Consider the following 27,064-nt stretch of genomic DNA (forward strand, 5'->3'; position numbering starts at 1 on the left):
GTATTGAAAGACTAAAAACCACACAACTTACAGGAATGACTCCTGGGTCAAATTCCTGTTATGCAGCCCCAAAACAGGATGCTCAGATGGCATTTGATGAAGACATTGGCACTACACTTGCTAAAGCAGGTGAACTAGATAATGACCCTTTATAAACTATTTTTAAATAATTTTTCACTAGTTATAGTGTAACCAAAGATTAAGGCAACATACAGTATACTTCAAATTGGTTTATTGAATCATATTAGTTGCTCAATTTCAACATAGAATCATACAATGACAACTAACTTCTTGCCAGGTTCCATATATTTTCCCAACTCTTTTCAATCAATATATTTTACACAATTTCTAAAGGAATCAACTTCTGGAATTCATATCCAAGGTGTTAAACTGCATGTTGAAAAAAAATATATAAACAGTATATTGAACACACAATTGTAGTCTAGAAAGGGATAGCACACCAAAACGTTACAATCGCCAGAATTACATTCTCAAACATTGCATACAGTAGTTCAATATAGAAATCAAAGTTTTATGCTCTGCATACACATAGCTTTGACCATCATTAAACAAAAGCTCAACTAAAGGTAATTAATTTCCTCTCACATGTACAATATCTCAAAACACACCATATGCTGACAATCATATACTGCGGACAGTAAAACACTTTTCACCTGTGTGTTTATCACAAAGATAAGAGTAGGTAAACGATCTTTTGTTATTTCAGACTTCATGGGAGTAAGTTATCTTAAAGGCCCAGTTGAGTCAAAGGTGTGTTTTATAGCATACAGTACAGCAGCTGATGAAACTAGCAAATGTTTAAAAAAAATAATAATAATAATAATATGAGTTATTTCCTGATAGTTGCTGGTTGAAAATACAATCTACACGGGGCCTTCTAATCAGGTTTGCATGAGTGGGAGTGTCAGATTTCCTTAGTGAGATCACCATGCGGTAAATAGGTTAGGAACTCTGTTATGCATGTGTCTGCCAATAGCAGCTAGACTACTCCCAGATTGAATTTATCGAAATTCAGAGTTTTTTTGCCCATTTTAATATAATCTATTATAGTAAGGTACAGTTGTTACCCAGAAATGATTTGATATTCATATAGAAACTGCTCCATTGGACCTTTAATACATGTGGGACCCAAGAAATTACAAAACTGCCCCTTTGCATTTAAATGTATTGAACTATGGTATCTTTTCAATGCAACTTCAATGAACTTTTACATTTCTCAGTATTTGTGACCTACCAACAATCGGTTTTCATGGAACTGTAGTCATGCATGTATACTGGTACAATAAATGAATGAAACTTTGCCTGGAAAATTCTCTGTTTATACCAATATCAGTAACAGAAAAAAAAAAATGACATACAGAAAAAGGTGTTCCTTCAATTGTACCAGATTGTCAGGCTGAGCAGAGAATTCACACATGCCCCTTACTCCAGTGAGTCAAACAGTTAATAAGATTAGGTCTAAGTAGTTTGCAGAACCATTTACACATCAAGACTGAAGAAAAATAAAACGCAATAAAGATTACACATAAACGCATGATCTTACTAAACCCTTGCCTTCCAAAGCTCATCAGTAATAGAACAATTGTTGCACTACTTTCACTGTTAAGGTACAGTAAGAGTTTAGCAAACAAACATATTCCTCTGTAGCGCAAACTAGCGAGCAGTCGGTTTTAATCATGTCTGTTCCATAACTTTGAACTTAGTTCTCAGTAAGTAACAGTATTTCAGTCATATCCATTCAATTGAAATACAGATAGTTAGGTGGCACAAGAAAACACACACTATTACATTTTTAATTTTTTTTTTAATATAGTTTATTTGATAAGGGCATTTTAACATGGACGGGTGGAGGGGAACTGCAATGCAAGTGAAATAAAAAACATCAAGCATTTGTACCATAGTTACTGAGGACTTTTGCAGTTACCATAAGACACCTTGTGGACAGGAAGACACTGGTAGTCTTCAGAAGGCTGTTAGAAGTGTGGTGACCTGGCAGTTTAAAACACAAGGAGTGACAGACAAATAAAAGTTAGAACCTCAGCTCTGCAGAGAGCAAAACATCAAAATCCCAAAATGTGAAAGACCACAAGAGCCCTGAAATACACTTGTCTGTGGAAGTCAATATACCAGGGCATTCAGCTCCAAAGAGTGTTCCTCGTGTTCCTGATATCACAGCGGGTTCAATTATTGATGTTCTTCTTTCTCTGTTGTATGAAATAACTATAGGTATGTATTTATGTAGCGAAGCCTTTACAGTAAGATATTTAAGTGCTGATGTGACCAGATAAGGGATCCAAACAAAGTGGCTGGAAGAAACTAGTAGACATGGTGGATGGAGGGAGAAAATGCTTTGGCAACATCTCTATAGGGGTAGTATTTTTGGCTCAGTCTCACTAGTTGGTGAAGCAGCTATTTAGCAAAATGAGGCATGAGGATGTTGGCTGTCTAGCACAAGTGTCGCAAGGCAGGAAGTCCCAGTGGAAATCCTCCTGGCAGCAAAAGCGGAGACCTTTCTCCGAAGGGCTCAACTGCTTGTTGGTACAGTCCATGCTGTTCATTACAATTCTGTTATCAATAACCAGTCTGTGGAACAAGTACTGAATATCTTCAACAAATGTATATTCCAGTTTCATTATATCCCATCCACCCTTGTGTCCAAAAGCTTGTGAGTTTGGGGGTGGTTGTTGTATGTGAGCAGGTGCAGGTTAAATCAAACTCCCCACCACTGCTAAAAAGACATGGTCCCTTAAGCGTAGATTTGCCCAGGGCGAGTGTTGTCCCCAAGGCGGTCCTGGCTGGGCTGGTGCTTGGTGTCATTGGACTTTATGACACTGGCATAGTCGTAGATCCCTACCTCCAGGTTCTTAGCCCTAAGGGCTGCAGTATGCAGTTTCTCCAGAAAGTCAGGCATACCTATGAGGGAGGAGGGCAACAGTTGATAACCAGGACTGAGGATAACATACAACCACATGGAAAACCACCATCATCTGATAAGAGACTGTAGACCACAATGACCTATTTATATTAAAAGAAAAGGGTTTGATTGAATAGGCCCCAAGGTGACTTTCCATCCAGATAAAAGTAAATCAGACCAAGAAACAAAGCACTGAGCTACAATACCAGCAGATTCAGCTTGTTGGGCATGTTGAATCAGCCAATTACTATACCCCAGCTACCTCAAGCTAAAAATAAAATGATCCCTGGCCCATTGAGTTAGGTCTCAATAATTGTGCAGTCAGTGGCTGCATTTGATGGAAAGATCAGGATTTGACTTACTTTTGTGCCCTATTGCCCTTCAGTGAAGCAATTCTGTGTCTATTCAGATAAATATATTTTTTTATTGTTGATATTCCAACAATGACTACATCCAGTTTACACCTGGGTATAATCATTAAGCTCCATGAAAAGAAACGAGAGCTCACCACTAGACACCATCCAGCTCACACAGTAGCGGGGAAAGGCGGTCTGAGGGTCGTCGCTGTAGGTCAGAAGGTAGTCAAAACCATTCTGTGGGACAGGACGAAATAAGGTCAGATACTGTAATCCAACATGCACACACATGCACGCATATAACTAAATATTGCCCAATTATGACATTATCTATGTTTTATGATAAACTCTATTCACCTCATCAAAGGTCTTGTGAGGTCGGATGACCATCTTGGACTGGTATGAGTGGACTCTGACGTAGTCCTGAGTTTCCGGGACTCCAGGATGTTGAACCGCTCTAAAATGGCACAAAAAAAAGGACGGGAGATAAATAAATTGTATTCCAAGCATAAAAAATTTAATTGATACAAAAAATAGCGCTGGGCAATATGGCCAAAATATATCATGGTATTTTTCTAAATTTGACAGTATTTTGTTTTTGAAAAATTAAAAGTTCTACATTTGCTTTATGAGTAGTTTGTGACCCTATGGTGGCAACATGCCTTCAAAGTGATTTCAATGGGTCTTTCTCCATTCTGATTGTTTTATACTGTTCAGTTCAACCCAAAATAATTTCCTGCATTTCAAATCAAATTTGATTTGTCACATGCACCGAATACAACAGGTACCGACCGACCTTACCGTGAAATGCTTACCAACAATGCAGCTCAAGAAATAGAGTTATGAAAATATTTACAAAATTAACTAAAGTTATAAAAAATTGTTTTAAAGTAACAAGACAATAATGAGGCTACAGTTGAAGTCAGAAGTTTACATACACTTCGGTTGGAGTCATTAAACCTCGTTTTTTAACCACTCCACAAATTAATTGTTAACAAACTATAGTTTTGGCAAGTCGGTTTGGACATCTATTTTGTGTATGACACAAGTAATTTTTCCAACAATTGTTTACAGACAGATTATTTCACTGTGTCACAATTCCAGTGAGTCAGAAGTTTACATACACTAAATTGACTGTGCCTTTAACAGTTAGGAAGTCGGAAGTTTATACACCTTAGCGAAATACATTTAAACTCAGTTTCACAATTCCTGACATTTAATCATAGTAGAAATTCCCTGTCTCAGGTCAGTTGGGATCCCCACTTTATTTTAAGAATGTGAAAATGTCAGAATAATAGTAGAGTGTGATTTATTTAATATTTTATTTCTTTAATCACATTCTCAGTGGGTCAGAAGTTAACATACACTTAATTAGTATTTGGTAGCATTGACTTTACATTGTTTAACTTGGGTCAAATGTTTCGGGTAGCCTTCCACAAGCTTCCCACAATAAGTTGGTTGAATTTTGGCCCATTCCTCCTGACAGAGCTGGTGTAACTGAGTCAGGTTTGTAGCCCTCCTTGCTCGCACATGCTTTTTCAGTTCAGCCCACAAATGTTCTATAGGATTGAGATCAGGGCTTTGTGATGGCCACTCCAATACCTTGACTTTGTTGTCGTTAAGGCATTTTGTCACAACTTTGGAAGTATGCTTGGGGCCATTTGCGACCAAGCTTTAACTTCCCGACTGATGTCTTGAGATGTTGTTTCAATATATCCACATAATATCCATCCACATAATATCCATCCTCATGATGCCATCTATTTTGTGAAGTGCACCAGTCCCTCCTGCAGCAAAGCACCCCCAAAACATGATGCCACCCCCCTGCTTCACAGTTGGGATGGTGTTCTTTGGCTTGCAAGCGTCCCCCTTTTTCCTCCAACATAACGATGGTCATTATAGCCAAACAGTTATATTTTTGATTCATCAGACCAGAGGACGTTTCTCCAAAAAGTACGATCTTTGTCCCCATGTGCAGTTGCAAACCGTAGTCTGGCTTGTTTATGGCAGTTTTGGAGCTGTGGCTTCCTCCTTGCTGAGCGGCCTTTCAGGTTATGTCAATGTAGGACTCGTTTTACTGTGGATATAGATACTTTTGTACCTCTTTCCTCCAGCATCTTCACAAGGTCCTTTGCTGTTCTTCTGGGATTGATTTGCACTTTTCGCACCAAAGTACGTTCATCTCTAGGAGACAGAACGCGTCTCCTTCCTGAGCGGTATGAAGGCTGCATGGTCCCATGGTGTTTATACTTGCGTACCATTTTTCGTACAGATGAATGTGGTACCTTCAGGCGTTCGGAAATTAGCCTATCAGAAGCTTCTAAAGCCATTACATCATTTGCTGGAATTTTCCAAGCTGTTTAAAGGCACAGTCAACTTCTGACCCACCGGAATTGTGATACAGTGAATTATAAGTGAAATAATCTGCCTGTAAACAATTGTTGGAATAATGACTTGTGTCATGCAAAGTAGATGTCCTAACTGACTTGCCAAAACTATAGTTTAACAAAAAAATTTAATGACTCCAACCTAAGTGTATGTAAACTTCCAACTTCAACTGTAGGTAGGGGTAAAGTGACTATGCATAGATAATAAACAGCGAGTAGCAGCAGCTAAATGGGGGGGGGGGGGGTCAATGTAAATAGCCTGGGTGGCCATTTGATTAATTGGTCAGCAGTCTTATGGCTTGGGGGTAAAAGCTGTTAAGGAGCCTTTTGGACCTAGACTTGGCACTCCAGTACCGCTTGCCATGCGGTAGCAGAGAGAAGTCTATGACTAGGGTGACTGGAGTCTGAATTGTTTGGGCCTTCCTGACACCGCCTAGTATATTAGGTCCTGGATGGCAGGAAGCTTGGCCCCAGTGATGTACTCTGCTGTACGTACTACCCTCGAGCGCCTTACTGAGCAGTTGCCATACTGAGCAGTTGCCATACCATGCGGTGATGCAACCGGTCAGGATGCTCTTGATGGTGCAGCTGTAAAACTTTGAGGATCTGGGGACCCATGCCAAATCTTTTCTTTCTACTGAGGGGGAAAAGGTGTTGCCATGCCCTCGTCACAACTTTTTTGGTGTGTTTGGACCATGATAGTTTGTTGGTGATGTGGACACCCAGGAACTTGAACCTCTCGACCCGCTCCACTACAGCCCCGTCGATGTGAATTACCACCATATAAATAATAGTGGCCACTTTGAATACAGTGTTGTTTGACATGACAACGAATGAAAATGCCAGGGAGGAGTTATTGTGACAGGGTAGGAAACAAAGTGATTGTCAGTGTTTCTTAGGGGACCCTATAATCTTTGGCTACATTAAATGTTTCTTCGTGTAGCCAACATATTAATGCTTTGCCTATTCCCCTTTGATTTAGAAGATACTGTTGCACAGAAAACATGCTGAGTTAAGTCTACACCAGCACTGGTATCAGGCAGTACTAGCTATCTACGTTTGTGCTGACTCAGTATATTTATTAGCTAGCCAGCTAACGAGCAATTAGCATAAGAAGCTAACAAGATTTAGCTAAAACTTGCTAAGACAAAACTAGCTGTTTGCAGATTTATATAACGCTTGTGGATTTATATTAAGCAGCAAAGCAGAAACATTGTTGTCATCAACATTGTTGCATGTGCTACATTGACCATGCAGACTGAATGCAAGTGTCTCGTGGTCAAGGAATAAAAAATGCGCTACTTGAGTGAAGGGGCAGGGCTAGGTCTGTGTGGAAAGAGGCATGGAGAGAGAGGAGAGTTATAACTCAAGTAGCGGTGTAAACTATAAAAATGGACATTACACACAGCATATCACATTTAACAAACCCCAAATATTCAAAATACTGTTATAGAAGGTAAAGTAAAAACCCAAACCAGTCCCTGCATCATTGCAGGTATATAGTAAAATACGGTAAACCGCCCAGCCTTAACGAAAATATTGCCTCATGTAATGCACACATGTAAACTCAACAAAAAAAGAAATGTCCTCTCACTGTCAATGGCGTTTATTTTCAGCAAACTTAACATGTGTAAATATTTGTATGAACATAAGGCCCTCTTCGCTGGCCATGGCAGAACACTGACAGTCCTGTCTTGCAGGAAATCACACACAGAACGAGCAGTATGGCGGGTGGCATTGTCAAGCTGGAGGGTCATGTCAGGATGAGCCTACAGGAAGGGTACCACATGAGGGAGGAGGATGTCTTCCCTGTAACGTACAGCGTGGAGATTACCTGCAATGACAACAAGCTCAGTCCGATGATGCTGTGACACACCGCCCCAGACCATGACGGACCCTCCACATCGATCCCGCTCCAAGGTACAGGCCTCGGTGTAACGCTCATTCCTTCGACGATAAACACGAATCCGACCATGGTGAGACAAAACCGCAACTCGTCAGAGAAGAGCACTTTTTGCCAGTCCTGTCTGGTCCAGCGACGGTGTGTTTGTGTTCATAGGCGACATTGTTGCCGGTGATGTCTGGTGAGGACCTGCCTTACAACAGGCCTACAGGCCCTCAGTCCAGCCTCTCTCAGCCTATTGCGGACAGTCTGAGCACCGATGGAGGGATTGTGCGTTCCTAGTGTAACTAGGGCAGTTGTTCTTGCCATCCTGTACCTGTCCCACAGGTGTGATGTTCGGATGTACCGATCCTGTGCAGGTGTTACACGTGGTCTGTCACTGCGAGGACGATCAGCTGTCCACCCTGTCTCCATGTAGCGCTGTCTTAGGCGTCTCACAGTACGGACATTGCAATTTATTGCCCTGGCCACATCTGCAGTCCTCATGCCTCCTTGCATCATGCCTAAGGCACATTCACGCAGATGAGCAGGGACCCTGGGCATCTTTCTTTTGGTGTTTTTCCAGAGTCAGTAAAAGGCCTCTTTAGTGTCCTAGGTTTTCATAACTGTGACCTTAAATTGCCTACCGTCTGTAAACTGTTAGTGTCTAAACTCTAAACGACTGTTCCACAGGTGCATGTTCATTAATTGTTTAAAACCCTTTACAATGAAGATCTGTAAAGTTATTTGGATTTTTACGAATTATCCTGAAAAAGGGACATTTATTTTTTTGCAGTTTATTTGAATTAGGGCTGTCAAAGTTAATACGTTAGTTAAGTTGAGTAACGCTGTACATTTGATGCATTTAACAAAGTTACATTTTTTTTTACCCAAAAGTCTGTTTCCGCACAGACACTTTTGTGCAACAACACGTTCTTGTCCTCTCGGACAGCAGCTAGAAGTCTCATGAAACTCAAACAACTATGCTTAGGTGACCAGAATTTGGAAATGAAAATCTATGATTTGTTTATTTTTATTAGAGGGCGATGGGGGATTAGATGTGTGGAAATAAATAAATAAATAAATATAGTTCCATGACATCGTTTTTTAACTATCAATTTTTGCTAGCCCTTTCAAATGTTTATTTAGGGCTAATTGGGGACAATTTCGGGGACAGACCACCAAAATCGTGGACGTCTGTTCACCCAACACATTTGAAAGAAAACGTACAGAAATGTCAACCATAAACACATTCCCAAGCGTTTTAGATAACAAGAAAAAAAACATTTGCACAGAAGTAGCGAGCTAGTTAAAGGGATAGTTCAGGATTTTGTCAATGAAGCCCTTTATCTTTTTCCCCAGACTCCGATGAACTCGTGGATACCATTTTTATGTCTCTGCGTGCAGTTTAAATTAAATTGCTAACTAGCATTAGCACAATGACTGGAAGTCTATAGTAACTGCTAGTACACTAGTAGATGCCACAGACTGTTGTTGTGCTAATGCTAGTTAGCATTGGCTCACAAACTACCTCACTACCTTCTCATACTGGATGCAAAGATAAAAATGGTATCCATGAGTTAAATCGGACTCTGGGGAAGTAGAAAAATGGCTTCATTGCCAAAATCCCCAAGCTAACCAAATGAGAAAATGTAGAATGCCATGGCTGAATGCCTCTAGATTCAACTCGATTTCACACAGATTTTAAAATCAGAACAGAACTTCCATTCAGCTACTGTTTTTGTTATAGTTCTCAGGTCAAAAGATTTAAGCAAATTATCCTCATTCGCTAGTAGGTAGAAGCTTGACTAGTTAATTTTGAAGAACAGATTAGAAGAAGCCTAGGCTAAATTTAGTAGCTAGCTGTATGCTATTTTACATGAACCTGGCTGATGTTATTGGAGTTTATTTGGGGTTTTCTTCCCTTATAATCAAAATATATTATACCTACAACCCAATATGGTTTAAAATGGAAACATCTTTAATTAGGGTCATATTTGAACAATCACAAATGTGATTAATCTTAGTTACCAACAGAAAACCATACGATTAACTATTTGTATCATTTTTGACAGCCTTCATTTCAATATAACTACTTGACATGAAGTCACTCACCTGGAGATCAGGACCATCAGATTATTCTCCACATCAACGTCATAGCGACGCACATAAACATAGTCTCTTGAGTACATGGGATACTGTGGGAAGATAATACAACAAATCAAAAAACCAAAACGTAGGATAACTAATTGTTGTCATCTGTGGACTATGACACAGCCCTTATTTCAGGAAAAACATTGCTTTCTTCCATAAAATACAACACTATGCTTGCATATCTGTAATAATCAAATCGAGAACACATGAACAAGGCAAAAACATGCAGCACTCAGTCTAGAAATGTTACAATGTAACAGAGAAACCACCGAGGAAATGAAAGCATATCGTAAGTGCATGACTTTGATAAGCACGAGTTCTGCATTTCTAGTGTGTGAGTTGGCAGGGGGAACTTACAGGGAAATGCGTGGCCCAGTGTACAACCTCTGAGCCTGTGTTGACGTCCCTGTCCACCACCTCCAGCTTAAGAACTAGAGCATCCCACTTTTTCCTGTACTCAGTGTCCAACTGCGGCAAAGGGCAGTGCGTGAGACGAGAGGAACAGAGGTTTAAATTTAGCACACACATACAACACGTAGAGCTACATATCTCCACACAAACCTTACACTCCAACAAGGGCATTTGGGTAGACAGACACGAACGGCGATAAGCACAGACACGCAAAGGGAGTGTATGAACATACAGGACTTCAGGTGCTGAATGTACACACAAGCCACTTGCACATTTTCTACACACAAGCCACTTGCACATTTTCTACTGAATCATTTCTTAACAGGTTCATTAGCTAGGTTTCCATCCAATTGGCGACAGATTTTCATGTGAATATTCTAAAATCCGCATAACAATATGCACATTTTCCCCACAGAGATGCTTTTCCGTTAAATTGACTTGTTGGGGATAAAAGGCTGTGTGTGACAGTGCACATAAATACCTTTTGCACTTACATTTCCATGTACCGAATAATACAAATGAAATTAGTTTCCATTGCCTTTAACACTGATGGTTTGCTCACACATTTTTTTTTGCGTTAAATAGTGTTCGCCCACTCTGTTATTGGCACATGCACTCTAGGCAACAGCTCGCAGATACAGTGAGATTATTATGGACAAAAGAGCGATATTATTTCTATTTGTCAAATGGCAGCCAAGCATCAATGATCCTGTCACCAGAATAAGACCCTTCATATTTATTGGAAAGAAGCATCAAGCTCATAACCTTGAACTTTCACCACCCTGTGAAGTTCATCACTTGTTTAATCTGTACCCTACTAAACCACATTCTTTCCTGACAAGTTGTAGTGGGTGGACCACAATACATGTCACCAAGTTATGATGGTTATTATATAAATATTGGCGCATGATGATGGTTATTATATAAATATTGGCGCATAAAAGCGTTTCACGCATAATATTTATTTTATCGACATCAAAAGTATTATTGTCGACATTTGGAAAGTTTACATACAAATGTTCTGTTTTCATCAGGCGCGACATTACATTTTTTAAATCCGACATATACTATACTCGCATAAAAAGTTGGGATGGAAACTTGGTTAGTGAAGGTACAAGTTCTCTTGCACACATTTTAACATTCAAAATTAAACTATTATACCAAGTCAAGACAGTTAGCATAAAATAAACCTGCTTAGTACCTGAACATTGAAGAACTGTCTGGGGGTGACATCGTTGTAAGAACCCAAAACTGTGAAAAGATTAGAGGGAAAAAGGTGTTGAGTGTTAATAATGACACTCAGACATGTAGATGATGATCATGGCAATAAGAAGGAGGGAAAAGAGTGCAAATGTACATCAAAAAGGTTGATGAAATTATGACATGCCAGATAGAAAAGGTACAGTGCATTCGGAAAGTATTCAGACTAGAGGTCGACCGATTATGATTTTTCAGCGCCAATACCGATTATTGGAGGACCAAAAAAGCCGATTAAAATCGGCTGATTTTATTTCTTTATTTGTAATAATGACAATTACAACAATACTGAATGAACACTTATTTTAACTTAATATAATACATCAATAAAACAAATTTAGCATCAAATAAATAATGAAACATGTTAAATTTGGTTTAAATAATGCAAAAACAAAGTGTTGGAGAAGAAAGTATAAGTGCCATATGTGCCATGTAAGAAAGCTAACATTTGGCCTCCCGGGTGGCGCAGAGTCTCTGGGTTCGCGCCCAGGCTCTGTCGCAGCCGGCCGCGACCGGGAGGTCCGTGGGGCGACGCACAATTGGCCTAGCGTCGTCCGGGTTAGGGAGGGTTTGGCCGGTAGGGATATCCTTGTCTCATCGCGCTCCAGCGACTCCTGTGGCGGGCCGGGCGCAGTGCGCGCTAACCAAGGGGGACAGGTGCACAGTGTTTCCTCCGACACATTGGTGCGGCTGGCTTCCGGGTTGGAGGCGCGCTGTGTTAAGAAGCAGTGCGGCTTGGTTTGGTTGTGCTTCGGAGGACGCATGGCTTTCGACCTTCGTCTCTCCCGAGCCCGTACGGGAGTTGTAGCGATGAGACAAGATAGTAATTACTAGCGATTGGATTCCACGAAAATTGGGGAGAAGAGGGGGTAAAATGTATTTATTATAAAAAAATATTTTAAAAAGAAAGCTAACATTTAAGTTCCTTGCTCAGAACATAAGAAAGCTGGTGGTTCCTTTTAAAATGAGTCTTCAATATTCCCAGGTAAGAAGTTTTAGGTTGTAGTTATTATAGGAATTATAGGACTATTTCTCTCTATACCATTTGTATTTCATTAACCTTTGACTATTGGATGTTCTTATAGGCACTTTAGTATTGCCAGTGTGACAGTATAGCTTCCGTACCTCTCCTCGCTCCTACCTGGGCTCGAACCAGGAACACATCGACAACAGCCACCCTCGAAGCAGCGTTACCCATGCAGAGCAAGGGGAACAACTACTCCAAGTCTCAGAGCGAGTGACGTTTGAAACGCTATTAGCGCGCACTCCGCTAACTAGCTAGCCATTTCACATCGGTTATGCCAGCCTAATCTCGGGAGTTGATAGGCTTGAAGTCATAAACAGCGCAATGCTTGAAGCACAACGAAGAGCTGCTGGCAGAACGCACGAAAGTGCTGTTTGAATGAATGCTTACGAGCCTGCTGGTGCCTACCACTGCTCAGTCAGACTGCTCTATCAAATCATAGATTTAGTTATAACATAATAACACAGAGAAATACGAGCCTTAGGTCATTAATATGGTCGAATCCGGAAACTATCATCTCGAAAACAAGACGTTTATTCTTTCAGTGAAATATGGAACCGTTCCGTATTTTATCTAACGGGTGGCATCCATAAGTCTAAATATTCCTGTTACATTGCACAACCTTCAATGTTATGTCATAATTACTTAAAATTCTGGCAAATTAGGCGGCCCAAACTGTTGCATATACACTGACTCTGCGTGCAATGAACGCAAGAGAAGTGACAATTTCACCTGGTTAATATTGCCTGCTAACCTGGATTTCTTTTAGCTAAATATGCAGGTTTAAAAATATATACTTCTGTGTATTGATTTTAAGAAAGGCATTGATGTTTATGGTTAGGTACACATTGGAGCAACAATATGCACCGCATCGATTATATGCAACGCAGGACACGCTAGATAAACTAGTAATATCATCAACCATGTGTAGTTAACTAGTGATTATGATTGATTGTTTTTTATAAGATAAGTTTAATGTTAGCTAGCAACTTACCTTGGCTTACTGCATTCGCGTAACAGGCAGGCTCCTCGTGGAGTGCAATGTAATCAGGTGGTTAGAGTCTTGGACTAGTTAACTGTAAGGTTGCAAGATTGAATCCCCCGAAAAACTCGGTCATTCTGCCCCTGAACAAGGCTGTTAACCCACCGTTCCTAGGCCGTCATTGAAAATAAGAATGTGTTCTTACCTTCTCTAGGGTAGGGGGCAGCATTCGGAATTTTGGATGAAAAGCATGCCCAAATTAAACTGCCTGCTTCTCGGGCTCAGAAGATATGAGATGCATATAACTGGTAGATTTGGATAGAAAACACTCTAAAGTTTCCAAAACTGTTAAAATAGTGTCTGTGAGTACAACAGAACTGATTCGGCAGGTGAAAACCTGAGAAATTTATTCGGGAAGTAGTTTTTTTTGTTGGTTTTGTAGTTTATTCAATGCCATTACAGTATCCATTGACTTAGGACTCAAATTGCAGTTCCTATGCCTTCCACTAGATGTCAACAGTCTTTAGAAATTGTTTCAGGCTTGTATTCTGAAAAATGAGGAAGTAAGAGCAGTCAATGAGTGTACCCTAAAGTGTCAGAGCTTTTTCATGTGCGCGACCGAGAGATAGCCTTTCTTTTGAAATATTATCGATTATTTAGGCTAAAAACAACCTGAGAATTGAATATAAACATCGTTTGACATGTTTCTATGAACTTCACGGATACAATTTTGATTTTTTTGTCTGCCTGTTTTGACTACGTTTGAGCCTGTGGATTACTGAAGTAAATGCGAACAAAACTGAGTTTTTTGGATATAAAGAGACTTTATCGAACAAAAGGAACATTTGAGTAAATTAATGTCTGCTGAGTGCAACCATATGAAGATCATCAAAGGGACTCATTTTATCTCCATTTCTGACTTGTGTAACTCTTCTACTTGGCTGGTTACTGTTTGTAATGATTTGTCTGCTGGGCTATGTTCTCAAATAATCGTAAGGTATGCTTTCGCCGTAAAGCATTTTTTAAATCTGACACCGTGGTTGGATTCACAAGAAGTTAATCGTTAAACCCATGTAAAATATGTTTTGTTTTCTGAATTTTTATAATGAGTATTTCTGTATTTAAATTTGGCGCCCAGCAGTTTCACTGGCTGTTGAAGAGGTGGGACGCTAACGTCTCACGTACCCAAGAGAGGTTAACTGACTTCCCTAGTTAAATAAAAAGGTGTAAAAAAAATAATAAAAATCGGCTAAATCGGTGTCCAAAAATACCGATTACCGATTGTTATGAAAACTTGAAATCGGCCCTAATTAAAATCGGCCATTCCGATTAATCGGTCGACCTCTAATTCAGAGCCCTTGACTTTCCACATTTTGTTAAGTTACAGCCTTATTTAAAAATGTATTAAATAATTTCTCAATCCACACAATAGCCCATAATGACAAAGCAAAAAGAAGTTGATTTTTTTGCGAACGTACAGTATATATAAAAAAAACGGAAACGGAAATATCACATTTACCTAAGTATTCAGACCCTTTACTTAGTACTTTGTTGAAGCACCTTTGGCAGCTATTACAGCCTCGAGTCTTCTTTGGTATGACGCTACAAGCTTGGCTCACTTGTATTTGGGTTTCTCCCATTCGCTCTGCAAATCCTCTCAAGCTCGGTCAGGTTGGATGGGTAGTTTCTCTGCACAGGTATTTTCAGGTCTCTCCAGAGATGTTCGATCGTGTTCAAGTTTGGCTCTGGCTGGGCCACTCAAGGACATTGAGACTTGTCCCGAAGCCACTCCTGGGTTGTCTTGGCTGTCTGCTTAGGGTCGTTGTCCTGTTGGGAAGGTGAACCTTCATCCCGAGCGCTCTTGAGCAGGTTATCATCAAGGATCTCTGTACTTTGCCTCGATCCTGACTAGTCTCCCAGTCCCTGCCGCTGAAAAACATCCCTACAACATGATGCTGCCACCACCATGCTTCACCGTAGGGATGGTGCCAGGTTCCCTCCAGACATGATGCTTGGCATTAAGGCCAAAGAGTTCATTCTTGGTTTTATCAGACCAGAGAATCTTGTTTCTCATGGGAGAGTTAAGAGTTTTTAGTTTTTAGTTGCCTTTTGGCCAACTCCAAGCGGGCTGTCGTGTCTTTTACTGAGGAGTGGCTTCCTTCTGCCCACTCTACCATAAAGGCCTGATTGGTGGAGTGCTGCAGAGATGTTGTCCTTCTGGAAGGTCTCCCATCTCTACAGAGGAACTCTGGTGCTTTGTCAGAGTGATCTTCAGGTTCTTGGTCACCTCCCTGGCCAAGGCCCTTCTCCCCTGTGTAAGTGTAACCGATGTGAAATGGCTAGCTAGTTAGCGGTGGTGCGCGCTAGCAGCCTTTCAGTCGGTGACGTCACATGCTCTGAGACCTTGAAGTAGTGGTCCCCCTTGCTCTGCAAGGGCCGCTGCTTTTGTGGAGCGATGGGTAACGATGCTTCGTGGGTGACTGTTGTTGATGTGTGCAGAGGGTCCCTGGTTCGGGCGAGGGGACGCCATAAAGTTAAACTGTTACATAAGGACTGACGCCAGAGATCAGAAGTAGGTACGGGTAGTCAACATTTAATAAGGAACAGACATGAAACAAGACAGGCACAGCGTCAGCACACAGGCAAAACAACGACATTCAACAATCACTGCAGCAGGAGGGAACAGAGATGGGGAACTGACAAATATAGGGGAGGTAATAATCAGATGATTGAGTCCAGGTGAGTCCAATAATACGCTGATGCGCATGACGGGGAAAGGCAGGAGTACTGATGGTGGCAGGAGTGTGTAATGCTGCTCAGTTTCGCTGGGTGGCCAGCTTTACGAAGAGTCTTGGCGGTAACAAACTTCTTCCATTTAAGAATGGAGGCCACCGGACCTTCAATGTTGCAGATACTTTCTGGTACCCTTCTCCAGATTTGTGCCTTGACACAATCCTGTCTCGGAGCCCTACCTACAATTCCTTCAACCTCATGGCTTGGTTTTTGCTCTGACATGTACTGTCAACTGTGGGACCTCATATTGACAGGTGTGTGCCTTTCCAAATCATGTCCAATCAATGGAAACAGGATGCACCTGAGCTCAATTTGGAGTCTCATAGCAAAGGGTCTGAATACTTTTGTAAAGTTTTCTATTTATTAGCAAAAATGTCTAAAAACCTGTCATTATGTTGTATTGTGTGTAGATTGGATTAAATAAACATTTCCTCATCATTTTAGATTAAGACTGTAAAAAATTTGGGAAAAGTGAAGGGGTCTGAATACTCATTCTGAGTGTCAACAATCAATAAAATGTATTTATAAAGCCCTTCTTACATCAGCTGATGTCACAAAGTGCTGTACAGAAACCCAGCCTAAAACCCCAAACAGCAAGCAATGCAGGTGTACAAGCACAACACAAAGCTATAAGTGACAATGCAGGCTGACCTCTGTATTCCCACAAGTGGCTTCCCTCAATGGGCCGCCTCCACACTTTGAAGTTATTCTTCTCCATGACAACCTCCCAGCCGGTCTCCACCAGCCCTGCAGCCTTCTCCTTTTCTGAAGATGCACTCAGATTCTTCACCTTCTCCAAAGCTTGGAGCTCTAGTCCACATCTGGGGAAGTGTGCAGGGATAGAGATCTTAACACGGTAATATCACAGTACCAAAATGTCATGATACCAACATTTTAGAATACCGTAGCACCATTTAATATGATACTTTTTCCAGCCCTAGCGATCTAAAAAACCTGCTACAAAATGTTTATAAATTCAGTTGAATTGAAGCAACTGTCTCTGGTATGCACAGGTCCAATCATATTCACTTCCATGCTCACATAACGTGTAGCAGCTGTAATCAGCCAGCATAACCCCCTACCAGCCCTCCCTCACATGCTTCTCTCCTTCTGCTCTTCATGCGCATCCTCAGTCAGTTAAACAAAATATACATATTTAGCAGTGATGGAGAGCAGGGATGCAGACCCAGATGAGTCTGTTAGATTTGTACATTTGTTACATTGGAGCAGCGCGCAAAGCGAGCAATGTTGATACATTGTATGATTTCAAATAGCCTGTTATAACTAAGAGCACAGACCAGTCTGAGTTTGAAGTTCACTGTCATGCAGCCTCAGTGTCAGAGGGGTAAAATGGAGCACTGCTTGGCTACAGGCCTACTTGCAGTTCACAGCAAAGAAAACGGCTTGTCTCGAGCCTAAATGGTTAAAAAGTGAACCATACTACTGGAGATACCTACTTTAAAATGGGATTCGTGCACATTTGATATAATTTTACAAACATGTCGCAGGCCGTGTTATACTAATCCCGGGTCGCTAATTATTGGTTTGATAAGACTGTTCAGTCATGTTACCTAGCTAGCTAACAACCTGGTAACTTGACAGTAGGTTTAGGCAAATGTAATTGGCACAGGAAGAAAGGAAAAGGGTATGCTACTCAAAAAGGTAGGAATCATACGCCTAATCTAAGCCTAAACTACAGTTGAAGTCAGAAGTTTAAATACTTAGGTTGGAGTCATTAAAAAAAATAAACCACTCCACAAATTTCTTGTTAACAAACTAGTTTTGGCAAGTCGGTTAGAACATCTACTTTGTGCATGACAAGTAATTTTTCCAACAATTGTTTACATCTAAAAGGACTTAGACCATGACAACAAGATTATCTGGTCTGATGAAACCAAGATTGAACTCTTTGTCCTGAATGTCAAGCGTTACATCTGGAGGCAACAGGCACCATCCCTATGGTGAAGCATGGTGGTGGCAGCATCATGCTGTGGGGATGTCTTTCAGCGGTAGGGAAAGACTAGTCAGGCTCGAGGGAAAGATCAACGTAGCAAAGTACAGAGAGATCCTTGATGAAAACCTGCTCCAGAGCGCTCAGGACCTCAGACTGGTGCAAAGGGTCACCTTCCAACAGGACAACGACCCTAAGCACACAGCCAAGACAACGCAGGAGCGACTTCGGGACAAGTCTCAATGTCCTTGAGTGGTCCAGCCAGAGCCCGGACTTGAACCCAAAGTCAAACTCATCCCATACCATCTCAATTAGATTGAGGTTGGGTGATTGTGGAGGCCAGGTCATTTGATGCAGCACTCCATCACTCTCCTTGGTCAAATAGCCCTTACACAGGCTGGAGGTGTGTTGGGTCATTGTCCTGTTGAAAAACAAATTATAGTCCCACTAAGCGCAAACCAGATGGTATGGCATAAGTGTGCCTTGAATTCTTAATAAATCAGTGTTACCAGCAAAGCACCCCCACACCATCACACCTCCTCCATGCTTCATGGTGGGAACCACACATGCAGAGATCATCCGTTCACCTACTCTGCGTCTCACAAAGACACAGAGAGTGGTACACGGAACCAAAAATCTCCAATTTGGACTCATCAGACCAAAAGGACAGATTTCCACCGGTCTAATGTTCATTGCTTGTGTTTCTTGGCCCAAGCAAGTCTCTTCTTATTGGTGTCCTTTAGTAGTGGTTTCTTTGAAGCGATTCGACCATGAAGGTCTGACTCATGCAGTCTCCTCTGAACAGTTGATGTTGAGATGTAACTGTTACTTGAACTCTGTGAAGCATTAATTTGCGCTGCCATTTCTGAGGCTGGTAACTCTAATGAACTTATCCTCTGCAGCAGAGGTAACTCTGGGTTTTCCTTTCCTGTGGCGGTCCTCATGAGAGCCAGTTTCATCATAGCGCTTGATAGTTTTTGCGACTGCACTTGGAAAGAAACGGACATTTTCTGGATTGACTGACCTTCATGTCTTAAAGTAATGATGGACTGTCATTTCTCTTTGCTTATTTGAGCTGTTCTTGCCATAATATGGACTTGGTCTTTTACTAAATAGGCCCATCTTCTGTATACCTACCCTACCTTGTCACAACATCGGAATTTCTTTCCTTTTCAGAAATTAACATGGCATACCTGTTAATTGAAATGCGTCTCAGGTGACTACAACATGAAGCTGGTTGAGAGAATGCCAAGAGTGTGCAAAGCTGTCATCAAGGCAAAGGGTGGCTACTTTCAAGAAGCTCAAATATAATATATATTTTGAATTGTTTAACACTTTTTTGGTTACTACATGATTCCATGTGTTGTTTCATAGTTTTGATGTCTTCCCTATTATACTACAATGTAGAAAATAGTAAAAATAAAGAATAACCTGGAATGAGTAGGTGTGTACAAACTTTTGACCGGTACTGTATGCATGCATGCGTCTATCTCAATCTAGAACAGGATTATCTATTTTGGATGCAATTTCAATGGAGTTGATGGAACGATAGGAAGATTGCGAGAGAGTGCTTGCATGTGCACTTATTTAAAGCAACGATATTCTTATAATAGGCTGTTTTATTTAAAAAATCTTTACAATTAAAAAAAACAAGGTGACCTCCAAAAGCCAGATGGAGATGTGTAAATTAGAAGTGCATTCAGTCTTTATATTACTGTAGTATAGGCTATGCTGCAGCAAATGTAGGCCTACCAGTCACAATAAAAAAAAAAGTTAACATGAGGTCTACATGCATTGTGAACTCAGCTCCATACTGGGATGGGCTGTCTGTGCCCACCCTGAGTGTTTATTCATCATGCAGAGGCCGTAGAGAAGCCAGAATTATATTATCGCATAAAATTTAACAGTTCCATTTCACACCATAATGTTCATATAAATAATTAATTATAAATGTACCAGTTTCTCACAGTTATTTATCCTGGGAACAGGGAGTGGTTTGGGGCAGTAAATCTCAGTAACCAGGTTCCCACCCTTCAACCCTAGTATAAACTTAGAAAATACATTTATTGAAAACGATATATATATCTTTTTTTAAGTTTAACGGTACTGAAAAACCATCCTGTGGCTATTTCCAAATACCCCGATATACAGCATATAAAGGCATGCTGGTAGGCTTGATCACCAACGATGAGAAATCCTATAGGGAGGTCAGAGGCCTGGCAGTGTGGTGCAAAGACAAAAACCTCTCCCTCAACGTCAAAAAAGACAAAAGATTGTGGACTACAGGAAGGCCTAGCACGCCCCCCATTCACATCGACGGGGCTGTAGTGGAGCGGGTCAAGAGCTTGAAGTTTCTCGGTGTCCGCATCAATAAGGACCTATCATGTTCCAAAACACACCAACAAAGTCGTGAAGAGGGCACGACAACACCTCTACTCCCTCAGCAGGCTAAAAAGATTTGACATGGGCACTCAGATCCTCAAAAAGTCCAACAGCTGCACTACTGTGAGCAGCTTGACTGGCTGCATCCCAGATTGGTATTGCAATTGCTTAGCATTCGACCGTTAGGCGCTACAGAGGGTAATGCGTACGGACCAGTAAATCACAGGGTCAAGCTCCCTGACATCCAGGATGTCTATACCAGGCGGTGTCAGAGGAATGCCCTAAAATGTGTCAAACACTCCAGCCACCCAAGTCATAAGCTGTGTTCGAATACTCATACTAAACCGCACTAACCGTACTATTTCTGACAAATTTAGTATGTAGTATGCTTATTGGTCATAGTTAGTGTGCCAAAAGTTCCCAGATGTCGTACTAAATTAGCCAAAATACGAAGTATACAAGCAGTGCACAATACATTTCCTTGCTTTCAGGGCAAGTAATGCAATTCAGAAAATGGGCGTGGCTTCACAACGTTTTCAGATTTTAAGAAAATAGTGGAAAATATGCAGCCGAAGTCCGACGAGAGCGTATACAAACTCATTGCTTTATGACAAATGTTAAGAAAATGTTGAGCAATGTATAGTCGTTGTGCGTCCACAAAGGACATTGTTCAATCTGGCTATCTTCTCCGATTTCAGTGTGCCTGAGCGCAGAATACCTGATGAATTTACAAACGCTAAAAACCCCATTGAATATATGGCCGGTGTCAGTAAACATCTGCAAAAAAAGTGGAATTAAATTGTTGCCAGCAGCACAGTTACAATCACAAATGCTCTGGATAACATGAAAACAGCCTAACCAGCTCTGCTAGGGCAATTAAAATGGTCAGATTGAGGCCTTCTCTCATTTGTGTCAGGAATTAGCTAGCAAGCTAGCCAACTTTTTAATTTATTTCACCTTTATTTAACCAGGTAGGCTAGTTGAAAACAAGTTCTCATTTGCAACTGCGACCTGGCCAAGAAAGCAAAGCAGTGTGACACAGACAACAACACAGAGTTACACATAGAGTAAACAATAAACAAGCCAATAACACAATAAACAAGTCAATGACACAGTAGAAAAAAGAAACTCTATATACAGTGTGTGCAAAAGGCACGAGGAGCTGTTAGCTTGGGTGCTTGACTGTCGTTTTGAGCCGAGCGTTCTGACCTCACCTCTACTCCTCGGCCAGAGACACACTCCGAGAGCGAAACGCTCCGAATTTATGAACGGAAAATCTGACAAACAACGGTCTGCAATTACGAACACCTAGAGCGCACTCTCGCACTTACAAACACACCCAAAATCGTAAAATGTCTAGCTAGTCATTTGTTATGCTAACAAGCTAGCAAGAAGTTGCCGAAGCACTAGTATGCTCAACTGAAAGATTACCATTTGTTTACAGTACACTAAAATGAACTAATAGTATGTAGTATATACTCATTAAGTATGGGTATTCAACACAGCTATAGACCGTTATCTCTGCTATCGCATGTCAAGCGGTACCCAAGCGCCAAGTCTGGGACCAAAAGGCTCCTGAACAGCTTCTACCCCCAAACCATAAAACTAACTGTCATTAATCAAATGGCTACCCTGACTATTTGAATTGACCCCCTTTTTATTTGCACTGACTCTATGAACACTCACTGGAATCTACCCATACATACTACACTGACACTCCAATACACACCTTTCAGAAAGTATTCACACCCCTTTACTTTTTCCACATTGTTGGAAAAGCCTGAATTTAAAATAAATTGAAAAAATTGAAAAAAAAATTGTCAATGGCCTACACACAATACTCCATAATTTCAAAGTGGAATTATGTTTATCGAAATGTTGAGTCAATTATTCAACCCCTTTGTTATGGCAAGACTAAATATGTTAAGCAGTAAACATTTGCTTAACAAGTCACAATAAGCTGCATGGACTGTGTGTAATAAGTGTTTAACATGATTTTTGAATGACATGTCTGTACCCCAAAGACACAATTTTCTATAAGGTCAAATTTCAAATACAGATTCAACCACAAGACCAGGGAGGATTTCCCATGCCTTGCAAAGGGAACCTATTGATAGATGGGTAAAAAATAATTGATATATATAATTATTTTTTAACTCATATATACATATATATACACACACACATTCTCACTCAGTTGCCGGATAGGAAGGAAACTGCTCAGAGATTTCACCATGAGGCCAATAGTAACTTTAAAACAGTTAAGCATCCATTAAGGATGTGACAGGAGAAAACTGAAGATGGATCAACGTTGTAGTTACTCCACAATACTAACCTAATTGACACAGTGAAAAGAAGATAGCAGGTACAGAATAAAAAGACTCCAAAACATGCATTCTGTTTGCAATAAGGCACTAAAGTAATACTGCAAAGAAATGTAGCAAAGCAATTTACTTTTTGTCCTGAATACAAAGTGTTGTGTTTGGGGCAAAACCAATACAACACACTACTGAGTACCACTCTCCATATTTTCAAGCATAGTCGTGGCTACATCATGTTATGGGCATGCTTGTAATTGTTAAAGGAGTAGGGAGTTTTTCAGAATAAAAAAAAATACAGAATGGAGCTAAGCACAGGCATAATCCTAGAGGAAAACCTTGCTCAGTCTGCTTTCCACCAGACACTGGGAGATTAATTCACCTTTCAGCAGGACAATAACCTAAAACAGGCCAAATCCACTGGAGTTGCTTACCAAGAGAGTGAATGTTCCTGAGTGTCTCATTTACAGATTTGACTTAAATCTACTTGAAAATCTATGGCAACACCTGAAAATGGTTGTCTAGCAATGATCAACAACCAATTTGACAGCGCTTTTAGAATTTTGAAAATAAAAAACGGCCAAATGTTGCACAATCCAGGTGTGGAAAGCTGTTAGAGCCTTACTCAGAAAGACACAGCTGTAAATCGGTGCCAAAGGTGCTTATACAAAGTATTGACTCAGGGGTGTGAAAACTTATGTAAATTAGAGCTGTATTTAATATTCAACATGTTTTCACTTTGTCATTATGGAGTATTGTGTGTAGATGGGTGAGAAAACAATTGTATTTAATCAATTTTGAAATCCGGTTGTAACAAAATGTGGAATGAATCAAAAGTGTATGAATACTTTCACGGTACTGTAAACTACATATGCTCATACATACACGCATATTGACGCCACTCACACGCTGCTGCTACGCTGTTTATTACACGTTGATTGCAGTGGAGGCTGCTGAGGGGAGGACGGCTCATAATGGCTGGAACAGAGCCAATGGAATGGCATCTAACATGCGTTTGATACCATTCCATCAATTCCGCTCCAACCATTAACACAAGGCCACCCCCCCTACATAATTACCTCCACATACCCCTGCACATTGACTCGGTACTCCTTGTATATAGTCTTGTTATTGTCATTTTATTGTGTTACTATTACCTTTTTTCCTAACTCTGCATTGTTGGGAAAGGGTTCGTGAGTAAGCACCCGTTTACACCTGTTGTATTCAGCGCATGTGACAAATAAAATTGTATTTGAAACAAAGCATATTGCCCGCTTTCACATTGCAGGACAAGGTTGAAGCAAAGATAGGCCTAATATTCCACACCTGCATTAAACAATTTGGCACAGTACAATAGGCACACAATGTTTCACATGATTCACTGAATGTTAGTTGCCAAACTGCCGCAGGGGTATGACAAAACATGTATTTTCCCGTTGGTAACCAGTTTATAATAGCAATAAGGCACCTCGGGGTTTGTGGTATATCTCCAATATACTACGGCTAAGGTCTGTCTCCAGGCACTCCGAGTTGCGTCGTCATTATGAGCTGCCCTTGCAGTGCTATATTGTCCATATACCACACCCCCTTTGGCCTTATTGCTTAATTGTAAGTAACAGCATGTACCTGTGTAGTTCTTCATCTCGAACCTTCTCGTCCTCCCACATAAATACACCAGCCAGTGCAGCCACAAGCTTCCCCGTGGAGGCGTGCTTGCTCTGGAGTCGACGCCATATGCTTCCTACCAGAGTCCACCTGGTTCGCTCCGAGTACAGGTTTGAGTAGAGCTCTCCAATCTGATGAGCGCGTCGAAGCCTCTGGCCGGTCACAAAGCTACAATGGTTGGCAAAAATTGACAGCAGGCCTTGCTTCTTCTTGTCAGATCTTGCTTTTTCACTCGTGCCCACCCCCGATCTCTGGAGCCATGACAACAACAGGCCAATGCGTCGTCCCATCCACGAGGTGGTTACGGATTTGCCCTTGCCAATTCCCTGTCTCAGTGCATTACTGCTTTGAAACCTAACAGCACATACACTGATTTCACATAACGCTATAGGACGCCATTGTATAGACTGAAACATGCTGCAGGTTGTGCAAGTTCAACAACTAGAAGTGGCCGCTAATTAAAGCAAGTGGTTGGATTGGAACACTTGTTACCAACAATGTCACGCTGTGACGCTGTCAATATTGACGGCAAACTACGAATAATTTACATAACTATAAGAAGCAAATCACACTGACAAATATGCAGATTGTGCCAACGTTAGCTGGTTATACAGCTAGGTTGTTCCTTTACAGGCCTAACAAAGTATCAAGGTCCCATGCTCTTAATAAATTTATGACGTTAGTTAGCTAACGTAAACTACGCAAGACAAGAGCACGAGCCAAGCACTATCTACCATGGAACAGATTACCTTTGCACAGCGGGCAGATTACGTACATTTATTTTTGAATAGTTGTATAAACCGCTATTACTTTTAATTGTGCTCAATTCGGTTAAATTACTAGCTCACCAATTTCACGTTTTTCTTGCACATCGCAGTCAGTCGACCTGATCCCTAGCTTCCACGCCCCTCGAGAGGACCCTCCTTATTTGGATAACACAATTATTATTGGTCATTCATCGTTGGGGTGCAATTTTCATTGGCAGTAGTTGGTGTCAATATTTTGATTAGCAACTAGCATGTTAAGTTGTGATCCTGACGTCATTCTGCCTTGAAGGACCACGATAAAGGTGAAAAGGAGTCTATGCAAATGCACAGTTGCATTAGCAAGGTAATCCGAAATAATGCTAAACAAAAAAAAAAATACAGTTGAATCATTAAACAAATACTGTCAATGAAAGCGAAATGTAATATGGACAGCAATTATATTTGCAGTCAACGATAGATCAAATTGAAACGACAGCCATTGTCCGCCAGGTGGAGCAGTAGATTTCACGCTACTGCTCTTATCCAATGATGTACAGGGCTTTGTCCATTCTGAAGATTCGCCTCTCCTTTCCGGACATACAAATGAGAATACGTGTAGGTTTCCGTTAACTGTATACCTCAGTGCTAGGTTCTTATATCATACTTTCATACTTAGTGAAAAGGGATGAACAGCTATCCTTGAGATGAAAGTAGCTAAACTACACTACAAAGGAAAGTAGCTGACTACTTTGAAACTAGTTAGGTGGCTAAGCATAATAATTGTTCAGTTTTTAACAAAAGCACCAAATGTGGCACAGATAGATTTGTGTATAATGAAAAGAATTAGATGTAAACAGGATATTTCACCCAAATTCCAAAAGTACATATTGGTTTCCTTACCCTGTAAGCAGTCTATGGACAAAGTATTGTAATGAAACAGGCAGGGAGCAGGCCTCGAACCCTCAACCTTCTAGCCCGAATTCCAGCGCGCTATCGACTGTGCCCCAAAAGCATGCTCGAGCAGCAGAGTCGATATCTGTGCTTATATATATATATATTATTTTTCACCATTATTTAACCAGGTAGGCAAGTTGAGAACAAGTTCTCATTTACAATTGCGACCTGGCCAAAATAAAGCAAAGCAGTTCGACACATACAACAACACAGAGTTACACATGGAGTAAAACAAACATACAGTCAATAATACAGTAGAAAAATAAGTCTATATACAATGTGAGCAAATGAGGTGAGATAAGGGAGGTAAAGGCAAAAAAAAGGCCATGTTGGCGAAGTAAATACAATATAGCAAGTAAAACACTGGAATGGTAGATTTGCAGTGGAAGAATGTGCAAAGTAGAGATATAAATAATGGGGTGCAAAGGAGCAAAATAAATACACTGCTCAAAAAAATAAAGGGAACACTTAAACAACACAATGTAACTCCAAGTCAATCACACTTCTGTGAAATCAAACTGTCCACTTAGGAAGCAACACTGATTGACAATAAATTTCACATGCTGTTGTGCAAATGGAATAGGCAAAAGGTGGAAATTATAGGCAATTAGCAAGACACCCCCAAAAAAGGAGTGATTCTGCAGGTGGTGACCACAGACAACTTCTCAGTTCCTATGCTTCCTGGCTGATGTTTTGGTCACTTTTGAATGCTGGCGGTGCTCTCACTCTAGTGGTAGCATGAGACGGAGTCTACAACCCACACAAGTGGCTCAGGTAGTGCAGTACATCCAGGATGGCACATCAATGCGAGCTGTGGCAAAAAGGTTTGCTGTGTCTGTCAGCGTAGTGTCCAGAGCATGGAGGCGC

At 40.9% G+C, this 27,064-nt stretch overlaps 1 protein-coding gene across 1 annotated transcript; it reads right to left on the reverse strand.

Moving 5' to 3' along the window:
- Nucleotides 1-215: 215 nt before the first annotated feature.
- On the reverse strand, nucleotides 216-25,413 carry LOC139552409 (stAR-related lipid transfer protein 7, mitochondrial-like). Its single transcript, XM_071364128.1, has 8 exons — nucleotides 24,459-25,413; nucleotides 16,833-17,002; nucleotides 11,327-11,376; nucleotides 10,072-10,182; nucleotides 9,676-9,758; nucleotides 3,649-3,748; nucleotides 3,444-3,528; nucleotides 216-2,934 (listed from the first exon to the last, which is right to left on the reverse strand). Exons 1-8 carry the CDS (start codon nucleotides 24,911-24,913, stop codon nucleotides 2,768-2,770), a joined length of 1,221 nt encoding a protein of 406 aa, XP_071220229.1. The 5' UTR covers nucleotides 24,914-25,413; the 3' UTR covers nucleotides 216-2,767.
- Between the last annotated feature and the right edge of the window lie 1,651 nt (nucleotides 25,414-27,064).

This window comes from Salvelinus alpinus, chromosome 24 (assembly GCF_045679555.1).
Source record: "Salvelinus alpinus chromosome 24, SLU_Salpinus.1, whole genome shotgun sequence".
NCBI lineage: Eukaryota > Metazoa > Chordata > Actinopteri > Salmoniformes > Salmonidae > Salvelinus > Salvelinus alpinus.